Source organism: Lolium perenne, chromosome 7 (genome assembly GCF_019359855.2).
Source record: "Lolium perenne isolate Kyuss_39 chromosome 7, Kyuss_2.0, whole genome shotgun sequence".
Classification (NCBI taxonomy): domain Eukaryota; kingdom Viridiplantae; phylum Streptophyta; class Magnoliopsida; order Poales; family Poaceae; genus Lolium; species Lolium perenne.
Window position 1 is genome coordinate 313,421,113 of NC_067250.2, and position 17,800 is coordinate 313,438,912.

Genomic DNA, 17,800 nt, shown 5'->3' on the forward strand with positions numbered 1-17,800 from the left:
TTCTTGGGGATACTTACGGAGAACAGTAGAGGTTTATGTACTGTACTAGATCTCATTCTGTATGGTCGATTGTGGTTTGAATTTATTTGGTATCTTAGCTGCAAAAAGCTACCACACCGAAAGCTTGTTTTGTTAGACAGCTTCATAGAAGCTTTTGACAGCTGTCCGATATTTGATGTTTTATGGCGGATCATCTTTCCTTTGTATTCATCAGAATCAAAGTGCCCATTAGAATATTAGATCTTACATTGTATTCCAATTCCAGTCTTCCGTCTAGGAGATCTCCCTCAGGGGACAACGGGATTGGCTGTACATACGTTTTCTATACTAGTCGATCTGTGGGACTGAAACTCACATGAAGCGTTTGCACTTCACAGGAATTCGGGATTTCCAATTTCGGTTGACCCAGACCCCTCGGTATGATGCATACATCTTTCCTATGCTGCAACAAGACATGACTATCTTCTTAACGAGTCTTTGAAGTATAACCTTGATTTTCTGAAAATGGTTCACAAAGACAAATCTATGCATATGATCATTGAGTTTTAATCCTAAGTTTTACTTAAATATGCCTAAAACATCACTTATTTGTGAACCGGAAGGAGTATGATTTAAGATGACACGATAGTCCAGTTCTATATTTACTTTACCGATCTTAGTTGACGGTGGTGTAATTTAATCTGGTGGCATCGCACGTAGCACGATGAGAAAGTGTGACTTCACCACGTGATGCGCGCGCATAAAAAACTATGTCTCAACTTATTTATATCCAACTACTCCTAGGCTCCTACTACCAAGCTGCTCACTCTCCTTAATGTCATTGCGTCGACGATTACAGTTGACTTGCTGCATCCTTCTCCCCCTGGCCGGGCAACCTCCAGGTTAGTGCTTTTCCCCATCTCTTTCGTTCGATCGAGTCCATCTGATGGTTTTGTGGAAGTCCAGGCATCTTTGATATCATCCTGGCTCTGTTTTACTGTCAGATCCGCACTTGACGACCTTGCTCTCTGCAAATGAGGTAAATCTTTGCTGTATGATCTGGAAAAGACGACAATTCAGCCCAAACTTTAGGCGCAACCTTTAATCCTTGTATTGTATTTTGGATCTATTTTGTACAAGCTTGATTCATCTATTGAAGAGGTCAACTAGGAGAATAGGAGTTAAGTTATTTGACCTGTAAAATATAAAGACACAAGATTTCTTTCTTTCTACTCCAGGTCCAGGATAAGGTCAACGGTTATGTCGCTCGATTCATTAGAAGAACTTACTAATGGTTTCTCCAAGGAGCTTGGTAGGGGTTCGTTTGGAGTGGTTTACGAGGTAAGATTAGTGATTTACATGCCTTCCTGACATCCACAATATCATAGAATGATACTCCCTCCATACAATGAAGATTATCTTAAATTTGTTAAAATTTGGATGTATCTTGATGCTAAATAGTGTCTAGATATATACAATTTTGATAAAGTTAAGACAAGTTTCATGTGACGGAGGGAGTATAACTATCATCCTTTTTACGAAGAAGTATATCGTGATTTGTGATTTTTTTTTCCATAATTTAGCCTTTAGTAGATGTCACGGAAGGCTCCATGTCTTCGTATATATTCTAATTAACTATGACCATAAGGCTGGGCTCCAACTAATACAATTTTAATTTGCACTAAAACTAAATGTAAGTTGCCTAGAGGTATATGATAGCGTAGAAAAAATTAAAAGTAACTTCCAGGTTCGACTACAAAGATAAAAACAGACAGAAAAACAGTATTTTCTGCTTTTGCACAATGTAAGTGTGACAAGAAAATAAGGGAGCATTCAAAGTTCCAACTGATAGACTGCGAAATATTGATTGTATTGATATGCGGTAATTGATAATTACATTGAGCCTCTTGGGCTGTTTATATAGTACTAGAGACTTGGAGGGCAAGAAGCCTAGTAGAGATAGAATTGGAGTACAATCTTAAACTGCCTAATATAGCCTAGACGTGATATACTCTAACACCCCCCGCAGTCGGATCGGTAGTGACGCGAATACAGCAAGAGCGTCGCGGACGGTCCGACTGGAGCATAAGCCGAAGGCGCCGACTGGAGAGGGGGCCGGTGGATGATAGCCCTTGATGCCGATGTCGATGTAGCCGGTAGCTAGGGCATTGTAGTCGCGGTCGATGGAGCCGTGTGTGATTTAATCGCCGTTGATGAAGTTGTTGACGTTGATGTTGTTGTGGTCGGTGTCGTCTTGAGCCCGGGGGAAGTCGCCATAGTGATAAAAGAAAAGGCGGTTGCAGCGGTAGTCAACTCGAGGTAGACGTAGTTGGATTTGTGGTAGTTGAGGTAGGCGACACGCTGCGCTGAACTTGCCAGGCTCGGGAGCGCGCCGGGGACGAAGGCACGCGCCGGTGTTGCCGGTACCGGGCGTGCGAAGACAGGGACCACCATGAGCCATGCGCGCCAGAGTTGGATGGAGTAGCAGAGAAGGCCTCCGTGTACGGTCGGTTGCGCGCCGTATGAGCCGGAGTAGACGAAGAGATTGCAAGAAGAAAATTGAGCACATGCGGTGCAAACAAAAAATTAGACTGCAACTCTGGCGGTATGGTCATTGTGGACGAAGATGACGAGGTGGTTGTCGATGACGATTGAACTGTAGCGGTAGTAGATGTCGGGGATCGAACCCGTTTTATGCATCTACATGCAGGAGCGCGGCGACGCAGAACCCGTTGGCGTTGACGAAGACCTTGATTGGTGATGACGGCGACGATGCAGTACATGCGGCAGAGTTGTTGGTGTAGATGGTGGTTGGCGATGATGACCAGCGACGATGATGCGGCCCTTTGTTGATGGCGAGGCGCATAGTTGGGACGGGTGTCCCGGTTGGTGTTGGCGAAGATGATCCGACATGGTGGCGGCGTGAGGTTGGAGTAGAGACGCGTGATGACAACATGGCGAGCAGACTATTTGGTGGCTAAAGAAAAAGAGAGAAAGAAATAGATCTGAAACAAAATTTGCTAAACTACGAAACTAATCTAAAGAAAAACCTAGCAACGAGATCGGATGCCCCCGGCGGAGATCATGGAGATCGATCTCCCCGGGGGCGGCGGAAGCGGTGGGTGGCCAAAACCTAGGTCACAAAAAGAACCGCTCTGATACCATGATAGACTGCGAAATATTGATTGTATTGATATGCGGTAATTGATAATTACATTGAGCCTCTTGGGCTGTTTATATAGTACTAGAGACTTGGAGGGCAAGAAGCCTAGTAGAGATAGAATTGGAGTACAATCTTAAACTGCCTAATATAGCCTAGACGTGATATACTCTAACACCAACTACAAAGGTGTCAACATCCTAGTAGCATCATTATATATCTTGTTGAACACGTAAGCAGTATGTCTTTGCACAAGGTAAAAATATTATATCTTGTTGAACACGTAAGTGAAGGTGTCATTCCAGGTTACCAAATCTTGTCATTAAGTAGTGTCTATTTTTTGTCGAAATGAGAAATCATATTTACACCAGATCATGAAAAAAAAAGGCAACATTAAAAGTTGCAACTACAAAAGTATTGAATCCCGGCAGATTCATATTACATATTGATCAAGTTTATGCTAGAACATTTTCTTAACAAACGAGACACAGTAAGGTGAAGAAGGAAAACAGGGGACAGAGCCTGGAAAGTGAAATAGGATCATAATCATCTACACTACAGAATTGCATCCTGTCAACCCACCTCTATCCGTGTTGCGCGTCCGTAGTTTACTCCTGTATCCTCTCCTATTTCCCGCTTCAACATCTCCAATTTTACTCTTCCCGTGCCTCTGTCAAACACTCAACTTCGGAATCCATGATGCCCAACGCCTCCTCGTCGTGAAGACTTCTTGCTACCAGCTGCAATTCCACCTTTGCGTCCTCCTTCACATGCAAGTTACTCCAGTGATCAATCCCGTAACAAGCCTGATTAAGCCCAATAAAAGGATAAGTCGGGCAAACTTTTTGAATGCATGCCAGATTCCTTGATTTCCAAACACTCCATAGGATCCCTGCTGCTCCAGCTGCAAGTAATTTTTTCTTTCTACCAGCAAAGCCACCAAGCCATGTTACCGGACAGTTGTCTACTAATTCAAATTGGCAGGTTTCTCCAATTGCACAGCTAACAACGTTCCACAGGTATCTAGCTAATGGACATTGGAAAAGGAGATGGTTAGAGCATCTCTAACAAAGCTCGTAAATCACGCTGGAACCGTATTTTTCGGCCGATATACGGGTTCGGGTGACTGAACTCGCTGTCCGGCCCAAAAAACTTTTTCAGGGGAAAAATTTCACACTCGAACCCTATTAACATAGAACAAAGGGCGGTTTACAGGCCAAAAAATGAACGGATTTCTCACCGCTCCTCCAGCGCCGCCGTCCGTACGACCGCCTCAAGCCGCCAATTTTTGGCTGCTTTGCTAAAATTGTGTACCGCCGGTCAAACATCCTGTTAGCCTGCTCCAATTCCAACCATGTCTATGTCGATTCCCGGCGAATCTTCTCGATATAGACTGATTCCGGCGAGCGGCGCGGTGCACGGAAGCAACACAGGGAATGCGTATACGTGCAGATTGTGGCGAGCGACGCAACGCACGTGAGCTAGTCTTACATGGGAGCTAGCTAGCTCTAACTATTTGGTGCTAATCATCTCCCGATTGATTCACAAATATCCAATCGATTCCATAGCTAGCTAGCTAGTTAGGTGGTGCTACTATTCCGATTAAGCTTGCTAACTAGGTGGCGGCGACTGCTGGGGCACGGGCGGCGGGTTCTTGGGCGCGGGTGGCAGCCGCATGGGGAGACCTAGACAGCAGCGCGGACAATTCTCGTGAAGAAGATGATGACTTTTTGAATATTCCGTTTTCCAGTTTTAGTTACAGTGTCCGTTTTGCGCCAGCCGTTTTGCGACCCGTAAACACGTTTTCGGAAGACTGAACTCGAGTTTTTCGGTTTGCACTTTTACATGCTCTGTTAGAGATGCTCTTAATTTGTTTTTTTTTTCCACAGAAAAGACAACCTGGATCACAATCACCACCTCTCTGCAACAAAACATCATTGGTCAGTATGCCTTGTTTAAAACTAACCAAATAAAAGTTTTGATGCGGAGAGGGATCTTGATTTTCCACCAAAACTTATACGGAACCGTACCAAAATGTTGCAAACCTGAGTAGAAAGATTTAGTGGAATACTCCCCTGTTTCAGATAAAAGCCAGACAAGTCTGTCTTCCTCATTATTTAGGGAAATACCCTCACATTTTTTCTTCAGCTCGGCCCACATAACCCCTCTTTCACCAGCCATCTCTCTCCTAAAGGTTAGGTTCCGAATCCCTCTCTAGAAAGCAGCATGCACTGTGATGTTCGTTTCTTGAGATGTGGAGAAGAGCCTGGGAAAATAATTAGCTAGAGAAAATTCACCTAGCCAACTGTCCTCCCAAAAGCTAGTCTTCCTACCATTCCCAATTTTTATTTTGCAGCGGCTGAAAAAAAGATAAGTGAAGTGGGGAATGGATTTTGTTCCTAATTTTTCCTGACTTAGTCATACAAAAAATGCGGGACACTCTTATTTTTTAAAGAAATCAATGCGGAAACTCTCTAACCCCACGCTACCGCCAGGAGACAAATATCGCATCCACGCCTTTACCAGTTTACTACTTCAGAACGAGTCCATTCATCTTCAAGTCCAGCAGCCCCCAGCAACATTGGACCACTAATCCCCTCAGCAAGATGTTATAGTGATGAGCAGCTCCTGCATGCATACAAAAAAGTATTCTGTATTGATTGTTTTAATGATTGACAGCACATAATTGATCTTCTGCTGCACCATTCTCCATCATGTACCAGTTAGTATTTAACGATTGGGTCGCCACATTCCAACATAGCATCTTCTGCTTTACACATCTTGTATATATGAACAGAAAAATAAACAGTGTGAAATGTTGAATAGGGAGAGTATCCAGATGGGAGAAAAATTGCTGTGAAGATGCTCCATGCGGCGTATGGAATTAGGGCTGAGAAATTTCAGGACGAGCTTAAAATTATGACAAAGCTCCGACACAAAAATATCGTACGTTTAGTTGGCTATTGCCATCATACCCAGCAAGTACCAATAATGCACGAGGGAAAATTGGTTGTTGCTAATAAGATAAGTATGGCGCTCTGCTTGGAGCATATGCATAATGGAAGCCTCCACGAGCTTATTTCTGGTAATGATACTTATGTCCACCTTGTTTTATTTATCACATTAATGTATGATTCTTTGAAATTTACATCTCGAGAATTCTCCTTGTTTGGTGTTGCAGGCGGGCGTCATAAATACGACTGGCAGACATGCTATGGAATAATTACTGGGATTTGTAAGGGTTTGAATTACCTCCACAATGAATTGAAACCTCCAATTTTCCATTTGGATTTAAAGCCAGCCAATGTATTGCTGGATGATAAGATGATTCCGAGAATTGCAGATTTTGGGATATCAAGGATCCTCGGAGAAGATGAACATACACGAGTTACCAAAAGTGTACTAGGAACACTGTAAGTAAATTCTCCATTTCGAGTGAAATATGAGCATATTTGTTTTTTTACTGTTCAAGTAACATAATTATGATGTGCCATGCAGTGGGTACTCACCACCGGAATTCATGGACCACAGAATAATATCAAATAAGTTCGACATATTCAGCTTAGGTGTTGTGATCATAAAGATGATGGCAGGACCAGATGGTCACTCGGAAAGCACTGAAATGTCTTCCGATGAATTCACTAAACTTGTAAGTTAGTGTGTTGTCTTTATTGAGACCATAAATATATGTATTCATAAGTTCTTATTCTAATATATTATATCTTTTTTATGATCTAAATTGGTAGGTGCAGGAATACTGGACGAGTGGGATAATTGAACCATTGCATCAAAGGAAGGCACATTCTGAACAAGTAAAGGCATGCATTGAATTTGGTTTAAGATGTGTGAAGAAGGATCGACGCGCAAGGCCAACTATACTGGATATTGTCGGTATACTGGAAGAAACCGAAACTAACCGTACTGATGCGGCAAGGAAAGAATGGTCGTCGATTTCTAAGGTTAGAACTGCTCACTATTGATATAGGAAGAGCTGTTAGACATTGGCTTATAGTTACAGAGTTGTGCCTTTAATCACGTTGGAAAAATAGCAGAATATATAGCCAATAGCTGCAAAAACGCTGCAAGGTTTAAGCTTAACGCCTTCGGAGGCTAAGATCAGTGGTCGAAGCCTTGCACAACCATCTCGGTCGCAGCTTATCGTCCTTCGTTGTCGAAATGGGACTGACTCGCTCGGGCTCGGAGGCGACCTTACAAGGAAGAAAACAAATCATATCCATTTCGGATGAATGGGCACGCCGGTCTTCTATGCAACAAAGACAAGGCCATAACGGGGTGTTAACGGATCAAAAACTAACTTCTGCACTTTGTTTGGTAGGCTAGATCGCATCCAGAGAGTTGGAAAGCTCAAGTTGATTGGTTAGTTGTCATCTTCGTTTTTGGCCGAGCAAAGCAAAGTGTGTACTATTTGTTAGCCAGCATACTAGTCAAATGAGCACCCACACTGAGATTTGGTCACACTTTGAAACTTTGGCGAGCTTACCTTCAAAAGGTAGCATCACAACACACAGCGTAACTCAGCTCACATCATCACGCATTGATCACAACATAAGATAAACATCACAACATAAGACAAACATCACCAATGGCAAAGGATGCAAATAATATGAGGTAGTATGAACTCTTAGAAAATGATAGAAAGACCAAAATAATCGTAAGGCGTTGATGCTATAAGTAGAACCTACAAATATACCAATAATGCAAGCTCAATGGCAAAATTTTAGCTTTTTTATTGAAAATTCCTCTAATTCTATGGATCAAAACCTCTGAATATTTCTCGTTCAATGCGAAACTCGGTTTTGAGGATTTTTGTTACTGGGAAACCCCTTTCAATTGTTATCGTCTCCACTGGTAAAAGCAAAGCCAACTCATTGATATCATCGGAGGAAACATGATGTGCCTTTCAAATATCAAGAAATTTCTGAAATCTTCAATTCTTCGCGCATGAATAATGAAATCTTAAGGTTATCTTATCAATAGTAAGTAGAACACGCCATGGAACCACTCCATCTGGATGGCATGTTCGCAGAAGTCGTAGTTCCGGAGTGGCACCGCCTGCGCAATGTGTGGCAACACCGACAGATCGGTAAGGTCCCTCGTCCTAAGCTGCACGTAGAAGTGACTTGGCATGGCAGGGACGTCGTGATGTTCCACCCGCGCTTTGCGCCCCTCCGTCACCCTACCCCCCCCCCCCCCCCCCCATGCATATGCGCCACCACCCCAGGAACATTAGGCCTTGCATCGTTGTACGGGTTCACCAGGAGCTTGTCCTCCTCCTCTATAGGATGAGATGCACGTATGTGGCCATGATCGCGTCCCAGTCATGTTCATGGTGAGGACGATGAACAAAGTTAGCACGATCATGTGAATTGACCCTGTGTCGTGCAATGGTGATCAAAGACACTGTCTGGCCGCCGCGTGCCGCATGGCCGTGCCACGGTGATCACCGACATTGTCTTGCATGGAAATGCCAATGCTCTCCGTGCGTCATGATGGCTTCTGGCCTGAAAGCAAAGCATGCACATAGTGGCGTACCGTGCATGTCAAATCAAACGCACGAAGAACACCCACAATACTAGATCTAAGCTTCAATTGCATCCTAGAGCATCTAATCGAAGATTACAAGCCATCTACAACCGATCTACAATTACGTACAAAAACCCTAACCTAACACATCTGATACTTGCAGAGAGTACTTACCTTGGGAGGCAGCGGGGGGGGGGGGGGTTATCTGTAGTGGATTCGGTGGAGGATTGGCCGAAGCCGGAGTAGGTGGTGCAGGAGGAGCTCGCGATTGAGGTGTCACCGAGGGTGGTGGGGATGCCATCCATACACCGTAGGACGACATCGGGTATGGAGCGAAGCGGTAGACGTGCCTTGGCACTGGGTCAAACCCCGGTAGATGCGCCATCTCCGGCTGCCGCCAGGCGCCCCCGCATTGATCTCCACGCAACAACAAGGATCGACGCCCGGGAGGGGACTGAATCAGCCCATCGAAAGATTCACCAATTGAGCTCCCGTTGGAGCCATGGTGGCCGTCGACGCTCGCGTCGGCGCGTGAGAGCACATCGTTGTAAACGGCGAGGGTCGACTGATAGCCGGCACCTCGCCTGCTCCAATCTGTGTTGCCGTGCTTAGGAGGTGGCGCGCCTCGTAGTCATGGATGGCGGTGGCGCTCACCACGGGCCACCGGGGAGTCATCTTGGTCGTCGGTGCGTTGGCTGGGAGGTGGCGGAGGCGGAGCTTCCATGGACTGAGCTGTTGATGGGACGTGAGGGGAAAAAGAGGGGCTGACAGTGCAGTGGTGACTAGAGTGAGGAGAATGGGGCAGGGGAGTTAAGCCGCCTCTCCCGCACTTCTCCAGGCATGCGACCGGGCGTTCCTTATGAAGCTAGCTCCAAGCTGCTTTAACGCCGGCGCTAGGGTGTTGCTTCGAGGGCCTGTTACTGATAGCGCCCTACGCTGTCCGTGGCACGCTTCCTGTGCGGCGCCAAATCCACTGGTCCGGATGATAGAGGTAGCCAAATAAAGCAATACCCGTTTCTACTGCCCGGATGCTAAGTGTTCATATTCATGCATCATTGCTTATGCGTTAATTAGTAGGTGCATTATTCTGTTAATCCGCATGTGTCGTGGAATTTTTCTGTTTCACTTGGCAACGGTGGTTATATCTGGTCGTGTAATTTTAATCAAACCCATCAATTTTATTAGTGTCATGAAATATACTGACTGTCTATTGTTACTACACATGTTTGTAGACCATGCAGCTACAAGATAGACCACAAGAAAATGATCTCTCGCAAACCGTAGAGGGCAAAAGGTCAGTATCTCATGCAAGTGAAAGCTCAAGTCCAAGAAAGCTTGCAAGGAAAATCGATTCAAAAGTAAGTTCCTGGTCTTGAAGTATGTCTGTGAATCACCAATGTTAATCACCAATCTCGGACTAGATAACTGCATGTACTGTGTTGTTTAGTTTCTGCCATCTCAGACCAGATAAAGGAATGTATATTAATTTTTAATTTGGTACTGGTACTGTAAATTGGTCAAATACACTCTTTAGGGCAAATTCTCTTTAGTAGCAAATGATAATTGGCATATACTGTAAGCCTAGGACCACCAAATCCACTGTTGTCAATCGGCACAATTAAGATTGAGATCAAGAAAGCATATGTTAAGAGTTATACTCTCTGTTATTTTACATGCCAAGAAACTAAATGTTGGGTCATCTTCTGGTTATTTGTCATACCACTTTTGAATTGTACCACTTTATTGTCTAAATGCAGATGGTATGATTGGCATGGCCAGCGCATTTTGACTTGTGGGGCTTGTTGCTGGTGGAATCATAGCCGCTGATTCATCATCTAGGAAAAAATGAGGCTCTAGTATGAAGTGAATAAGATGATCAGATGAGAAAGAATTTGATGTAATTTTGTGTTATCTTGCTACTGTACTTCTTGTAACCATTTTTAGATTCACAGTCGTACTTCACTCCATTTGCTGAGATGTTAAAGTTGTTGAGATTTTTATGCACTGTTATTCTTAAATATTTGCAACATTTTCCAGAAAAAACACAACATTGTTTATGCAAAAAAAATAGAATGCCTTTTGCGGATTAAATAATGTTTTTTTTTTTTTTTTTTGCGTGGAAAATAAAGTTTAGTTAAGCAGTTAGCATAATCGGTCTTTTTTTCTGAATGTGTACACCTTCAGACACCCGTTGAAGGCATGTATACGATCCTCAGGTGGCCGGCCGGCCGGAGTGTTCGTTGAATGCATCGTATCCTGGGCTCCTGGCCGGAGTGTTCGCTGAATCCAACGTAGTGTGACTGGGGCTGGCGCCTGGCGGGCTGCCGTGAACGTGGCCATTGACAGGTCTGGCTGTGCCCGCGCAACGCAGCTTTCGTTGCTCTCACTCGCCTCACCGTGTACAGCACTGTGAGTGACCGCCTAGAACCACCTCGTTTAGAGATCAACAAACATGGTTGTTCTTATACGGCGCGTACCTGCTACGTCATCTCTTTTGAAGATTCCACAGTTGCCATGCCTTTAGGCTCCACTGGAAGATCACCAACACGGTATATGGATTTGGCGAAAGGGAAGCCTATGCTAACTCTAGACGTCACTATTATGTCTATGAGCACTGAGATAGCTTATGGTGAGGCCATGGCTCCTGATGATGGATGGGAGGAATATCTGAACAATAGGTGGGATAGTTCTAGAGGAATCAACTAAGTTTTCTGAGCTGAAGATTAAGGCATGTTTGAGTGCTAAACATCTTCCCTTAAATTTTTTTTTAATTGTGCAACAAAGACTAGCGCTTTATTGTCATACATGTGAATGCAGACAAAAACAGAACAACGTCCAGATAAACTCTGTTTTTCTGTTGACAAGAAGAGTGTTCAGAAAGTGATAAAGTCTCTCTCCTAGAAGTTTCAGAAGTGTGGGGTGAGGCAGCATGTTTATTGTTGTTGTTAGATTTCAATTGTTCTGTAATTTATTCTTATAAACATGTACTTTTGTAGTTTGTGTGGTTAACTACTTTATTTATTTATTAATAGGTAGATGTGAAAATTATCTACACTGTTGGCGAAGCCCTTGACATATAATACCTCAGATTGCTGGAACGGGTCGGGTGCTTGCATATTTACTCAAAAAGTTAGCCTCATTCGGGAAAACACCGAACAATACTCTTGTTTGCGGTGACGGTCGTCTTGATATAGGGTTATTCAGCATCCCTGGTGTCCATGGTGTCATCGTCAGTATACACTAACTTGCATGAAGCGTCTATAGAAATTCACGCGTGAATGAATGAATTTACTGCAACTCCATGTTTTAAATTGTTAGGTTAACAATGCCGATGAGGAACTACGCCAGTGGTATGCAGCAAATGCAAAGGATAATCCTATGATAATCCTATTGGCAAAGAATTTGCTGTCTCAGAGTCTCAGGCTTTCTAAATTGGAGAAAATGCCATATTTTCATTGGAAGTGAAGGTGGCAATGCCATGTTCATATTTTGTTGAGCTTTCAGATTATTTATTTATTATGGATGTTAGGATGCAAATGGGGTTATTATTCAACCTTCTGAGCTCGTCCTTTCAATCCATTCATCCATTGATGCGTTGGCTTCATGTTATGGTGACAAACAAGGGAAACGGTACCGATCATGGGTGGACAGACTAGGTATCTCACAGACTGCTTCTGACAGTTATCTGGTGTGGTTCAACTTGTGGGAGTCAGAAGGTGAGTTCTTATGACTCTGTAAAATATGCTACTCATACTCAAATAAAAATGATATTTTTTTCAGATTGCAATATCTTCATTGCCAATTTGTATGTGCTCAATCAGAAATTTTCTCTTGCTTTCTTTTCAAAGATTGTATCATTTGTGGTTTACCTGTACATGTGTATCTCTTTTCGAAAAAAAAAACATATGTAAAGTTGTAAACATCATGATTACTTGATTGTAATAGCCATAGATTCAAAGTGCTTTGGAAAAGGATAACCTGTAGGATGCACAAATACCAAGCATAATATCCTCATCAGATAAGATAATATTTGCTCTTTAGCATGACCGTTGACCGACCAAGCAATTATAATCTCCACCTTGGAGTTGCCAAGGACACATTCAACTCGACTTGTGTTGCTAAGCTTGGGCCTCACCTTGACATGAGCCTGATCAGCAACATCACCGGACGGCGAGTAGGCTTGTATGACAACTTTCAGGCTTTCTTCAAACTGTGGAAAGCAGTCGTCGTTGCATTTATCTATTGGTACAGAGGCAACACACCTTGCAAGATCAATAAGGAGACCAGTGTCGTACATAGGCAATTTTCCACCGGCGCAATCACGAGAATCAATCAATCAACACAAACCGGCTGGAAGGGGGGTCAACAACCTCAACATTGCCTTCGCCATCCATGACCGTAGACTCGTGAGCAAGTGTGCTGCAATACACTGGGCCACCATGCATGAAAGTGCATGGGCCGCCTTCAACTACACAGACAATCAAGAAAGTGGCCTGAACTGAACCACCCAGTTGCTCCAGGCTTAGCTCGGCTTCGCAGAGGCAGTTGCTGAAGTCAATAGTATGGAAACCAATGTAAGAGCACGAGTAATTGGCACCTTGCTTCAGCAAAAGTATGTCCCGAGACTCTGTTCTGCCCCTAAGCCTTAGCTCGATCTCAAATTTGACAGGGTGGACAGCAGAGATCGCCCGAGACGGTCCAAACAAGCCCAGAGAGGGTTCATCTCGGGTTACCAACTGGGCGCTTCTTCTCCTCCGCTCGAAGAGGATGTTGCGGTGGTCGTCCACCTGGTCTCGCACTGCAACGGCACCATACACATAGAGCGGCCAGCTCAACTCGCAACTCGAGCTCAGGATGTTGAAGGAGAAGATCTGCAGGGGTGGCCTCGGTGGTAACAATATCGAAAGGGATCTGTCTGGGTGTGTAGTGGGCAAAGTGCATGGAGCTCAATGTGGTCCTCTTCTCAAAGCTTACCCTGCACGAACATTCAATGTCTCGACGGTATGCGTCAAAGTCCTCCTCCTGGTTCATCTTCTCCTTGTCCGCCCTGGTGAGCTCAATATCCTCCTCCTTCGAGTACTGGTACTTTGGGGGGCTTGGGGGTGATCAGTAGCAGTTTCTTCTCAGCAATCTTCTTCAACTGATCCGCATCCTCACTGTGACCCCTGGCACTCACAACACCGGCGGCCAATCCAGTTGGTGCCAAAATCCGTATGTTTTTGCCTTCGCGAGATGTCCTCTCCACGACTTCTTCCATGCCGTCGAGATCCGCTACCCCATCTTCCCCGCCACCGAGATTGATCTCTTCCGCGCCGCCATTCGCTTCGACCACCACCTCCTCCTCCGCACCATTAATCATTTAATCTTAGCGAATAGCTCGGAAACAGACTCCAAGACATCACTGGAAGTCTGGAACCAAGGAAACTGTTTTTGGGAGCGGGCGTGTTCTCGGGAATAACCGGAACAAACTGTTCTTGGCTAGATCTGCTCCCCACGACTTCTTCCCTGCTGCCGCAAGGCGTCAGCATCGTTTCCCTCCGGCCGCCAGGCGGAAGCACCTCTTCCCTGCGGCCGCCGCCATCAGCCATCGCCCTTCTTTCTTTTGTTGTTGAGATTGCTATACTCGCAAGCAGCCGCGCGTCGCCACCCCTCACTCTACCATAGGAGTTAGGAGTATTAGGGTTTTCTTTTGGACATTGCTACACAGTGCCCTAGCACTGGTTAGTCTTAGGGAGTGCCCCACCCAAAAATAGAAATAAACAGTCTAACATCCCTCACTTTCTAAAAATAGAAAGTTCTAATCCTACACGTTTCTTCTTTCAGCCTGGGATGGCTGTGGCACCAAATCAGCGATTTCTCATCTGGCGGTTCCGTCTCAAATCCATGACAAAAAAAAAACCAAATCGGTCGCATACTCACGCCAAAAAACCACATCTGTCATTATTTTCTACCTCAAGATTAGAACAAGTTATGATTCTGGATAAGTGGATGTAAAAAAAGAAAAGAAAACATCTAAAATTTCCATCGTTCCAGATGTAAAAAAAACTAGGGTGAACCTAATATTCTTACATCCAAAACCTGGGTGAACCAGAATGGATGTAGAAAAGGAAGAAAATTACATCCACCATTTGTTACATCCAAAGTCCTTCAGAAACCTATTAATCAAGATTCTGAAAGTAGAAAATGAAAAAAAATACATTCAGATTTGGAGGAACAGATTATTTCTTACATCTGAAATCATCCAGAACCTAATAATCAAGATACTAGATGTAGAAAAAGGAAAATAAATACATCATTTGCTGCAAAGATTAGTACCAGAACTCACTACGGGAAAATCAGGCGCTGCCGTGCAGCCAAACTTTGCCGTGAGCTGCTGCACGGCAAAGATTTCTTTGCCGTGCGTAGCAAGAAGAGCGCACGGCAACGCAAAAATGCACGGCAAAGTCTGAGAACAGCGCACGGCAAAGAAACATAGCACGGCAAAGAAAGATACGGCGCACGGCAAAGAAGTTCCTCACGGCAAAGAATGGGAGCAGCGCACGGCAAAGAATTTAGGACGGCAAAGTCCCTGCAAGCCGCACGGCAAAGAAACAGCGCACGGCAAAGGCCTGGGCACTGCCGTGCAGCCAAACTTTGCCGTGCAGACACACAAGTTGCACGGCAAAGGGTCCTTTGCCGTGCGCTTCTCCCTTTGCCGTGCGCCAATATACTTTTTTTTTGTTTTTCTAACTATTTTATTTCATCTACTACTTATATTTATTTTGTTAATTAGTTTTTCTTTTTGATGACTATTTATTACACTATGTGAAATACAAAATTAGTCTCCATGCTTATCCCCCACATATATCAGGGTTCCGGTGCTCCGGCGGCCGTCCCCCTCCTTCCCCCCCAAAACAGCGGGACGGCGGGTCTACCCCCTAGATTTCTCCGCGCGACGTTCCACCAATATACCTTTTCATAGGTTTAGGTTTGTTTAGTCCATGGACATATGGAAAACCATGTGTGGTACCCTTTGGCACAGTCTAGCCCCCGATATACCCGCGGCGGGACACTTCACCGTACACGTCCAGGAATCTGTTAAGTGTTATCGCCCGAAGGTGAGGAATGTCAGACCGGGGATCCATGCCATGCACCATTTGGTGAATCACAACTTAATTGCATCACAATTTGAAACATAGTATAGGTCCACATGCAAGGTTTGGTGGGGTTCCGGTGCTCCGGCGGCCGTCCCCCTCCTTCCCCCCCAAAACAGCGGGACGGCGGGTCTACCCCCTAGATTTCTCCACGCGAGGGTGCACCAATGTAACTTTTCATTATTTTATGTTTGTTTAGTACATATACACATGGAGAACCAAAGATTGGGACCCTTTGGCACATATACCAGCAGCTAGAGCCATTATCACACGATCGACGGTGTGCAGTCTCTTGGTTAGGGTTAGGTGTAGGGTTAGGGCTAGGGTTTAGGGGCTAGGGCTAGGGTTTAGGTTAAAGGGTAAGTATTTATGGTTAGGTTTAGGTTTAGGGTTTAGGGTTAGGGTTAGGGTTTATGATGCATGGTTCTGCAGCTCAGCGTCGTGGTTTAGGGATTTAGAGGGGTTTAGGGCTCGAAGCCTCCCCAGTTTAGGGTTTAGGGTTTAGGGGAGCTACTTTTGCACCATTAGACCTTGCACCACAATTTGACACATATCATAGGTCCACATGCAAGGTTTGGTGGGGTTCGGGTGCTCGGGGGGAGTTTTTCCCCCTCCTCCCCCAAAACAGCGGAACGTGTGCCCCGGCGGGTCTACCCCCCTAGATTTCTCCGCGCGAGGGTGCACCAATGTAACTTTTCATAGGTTTAGGTTTGTTTAGTCCATGGACATATGGAAAACCATGTGTGGCACCCTTTGGCACAGTATAGCCCCCGATATACCATCGTCGGGCCACTTCAGCGTACACGTCCAGGAATCATAAGTGTTATCGCCCGAAGGTGAGGAATGTCGCCAGGGATCCATGCCATGCACCATTTTGTGAATCAAACCTTAATTGCATCACACTTTGACACATAGAATAGGTCCACATGCAAGGTTTGGTGGGGTTCCGGTGCTCCGGCGGTCGTTCTCCCCTCCTCCCCCAAAACAATGGAACGTGTGCCCCAAAGTGGTCTACCCCTAGATTTCTCCGCGCGAGGGTGCACCAATGTAACTTTTCATTCCTTTATGTTTGTTTAGTACATATACACATGGAGAACCAAGATTGGGACCCTTTGGCACATATACCCGCAGCTAGAGCCATTATCACACGATCGACGGTGTGCACAGTCTCTTGGTTAGGGTTAGGTGTATGATTAGGGCTAGGGTTTAGGGGCTAGGGCTAGGGTTTAGGTTAAAGGGTAAGTATTTATGGTTAGGTTTGGGTTTAGGGTTTAGGGTTAGGGTTAGGGTTTATGATGCATGCTTCTGCAGCTCCGGCGTCGTGGTTTAGGGATTTAGAGGGGTTTAGGGCTCGAAGCCTCCCGGTTAGGGTTTAGTGTTTAGGGTAGCTACTTTTTCACAATTAGAACTTGCAACACACTTTGACACATATAATAGGTCCACATGCAAGGTTTGGTGGGGTTCCGGTGCTCCGGCGGTCGTTATCCCCCTCCTCCCCCAAAACAAATGAACGTGTGCCCGGCGGGTCTACCCCCTAGATTTCTCCGCGCGAGGGTGCACCAATGTAACTTTTCATAGGTTTAGGTTTGTTTAGTCCATGGACATATGGAAAACCATGTGTGGCACCCTTTGGCACAGTCTAGCCCCGATATACCCGCGGCGGGACACTTCGAGCGTACACGTCCGGGGAATACGGTAAGTGTTATCGCCCGAAGGTGAGGAATGTCGACCGGGGATCCATGCCATGCACCATTTTGTGAATCACACCTTAATTGCATCACACTTTGACACATAGAATAGGTCCACATGCTAGGTTTGGTGGGGTTCCGGTGCTCGGCGGTCGTTCTCCCCTCCTCCCCCAAAACAATGTGAACGTGTGCCCCAGTGGTCTACCCCCTAGATTTCTCCCGCGCGAGGGTGCACCAATGTAACTTTTCATTCCTTTATGTTTGTTTAGTACATATACAAATGGAAAACCAAGATT

At 45.1% G+C, this 17,800-nt stretch overlaps 1 protein-coding gene and 1 pseudogene across 4 annotated transcripts; both read left to right on the forward strand.

Annotated features, from left to right (window-relative positions):
- The first annotated feature begins 753 nt into the window (after positions 1-753).
- LOC127311359 (cysteine-rich receptor-like protein kinase 44) lies at positions 754-10,687 on the forward strand. Of its 4 annotated transcripts, none has more exons than XM_051341784.2 (9): positions 754-881; positions 946-1,018; positions 1,218-1,320; positions 5,966-6,224; positions 6,321-6,552; positions 6,638-6,788; positions 6,892-7,098; positions 9,916-10,041; positions 10,441-10,687. In XM_051341784.2, the coding sequence occupies exons 2-9, from the start codon at positions 1,014-1,016 to the stop codon at positions 10,447-10,449; spliced, it is 1,092 nt and encodes a 363-aa protein (XP_051197744.1). In that variant the 5' UTR covers positions 754-881; positions 946-1,013; the 3' UTR covers positions 10,450-10,687. The 4 variants fall into 4 exon arrangements, with proteins under 4 accessions (XP_051197744.1, XP_051197740.1, XP_051197742.1 ...); XM_051341780.2 differs by having other exon boundaries at positions 758-881; positions 6,886-7,098; XM_051341782.2 differs by having other exon boundaries at positions 772-881; positions 984-1,018; positions 6,886-7,098.
- Positions 10,688-11,200: 513 nt separating this feature from the next.
- On the forward strand, positions 11,201-12,148 carry LOC127315003 (probable sucrose-phosphatase 1; annotated as a pseudogene).
- Positions 12,149-17,800: the final 5,652 nt, after the last annotated feature.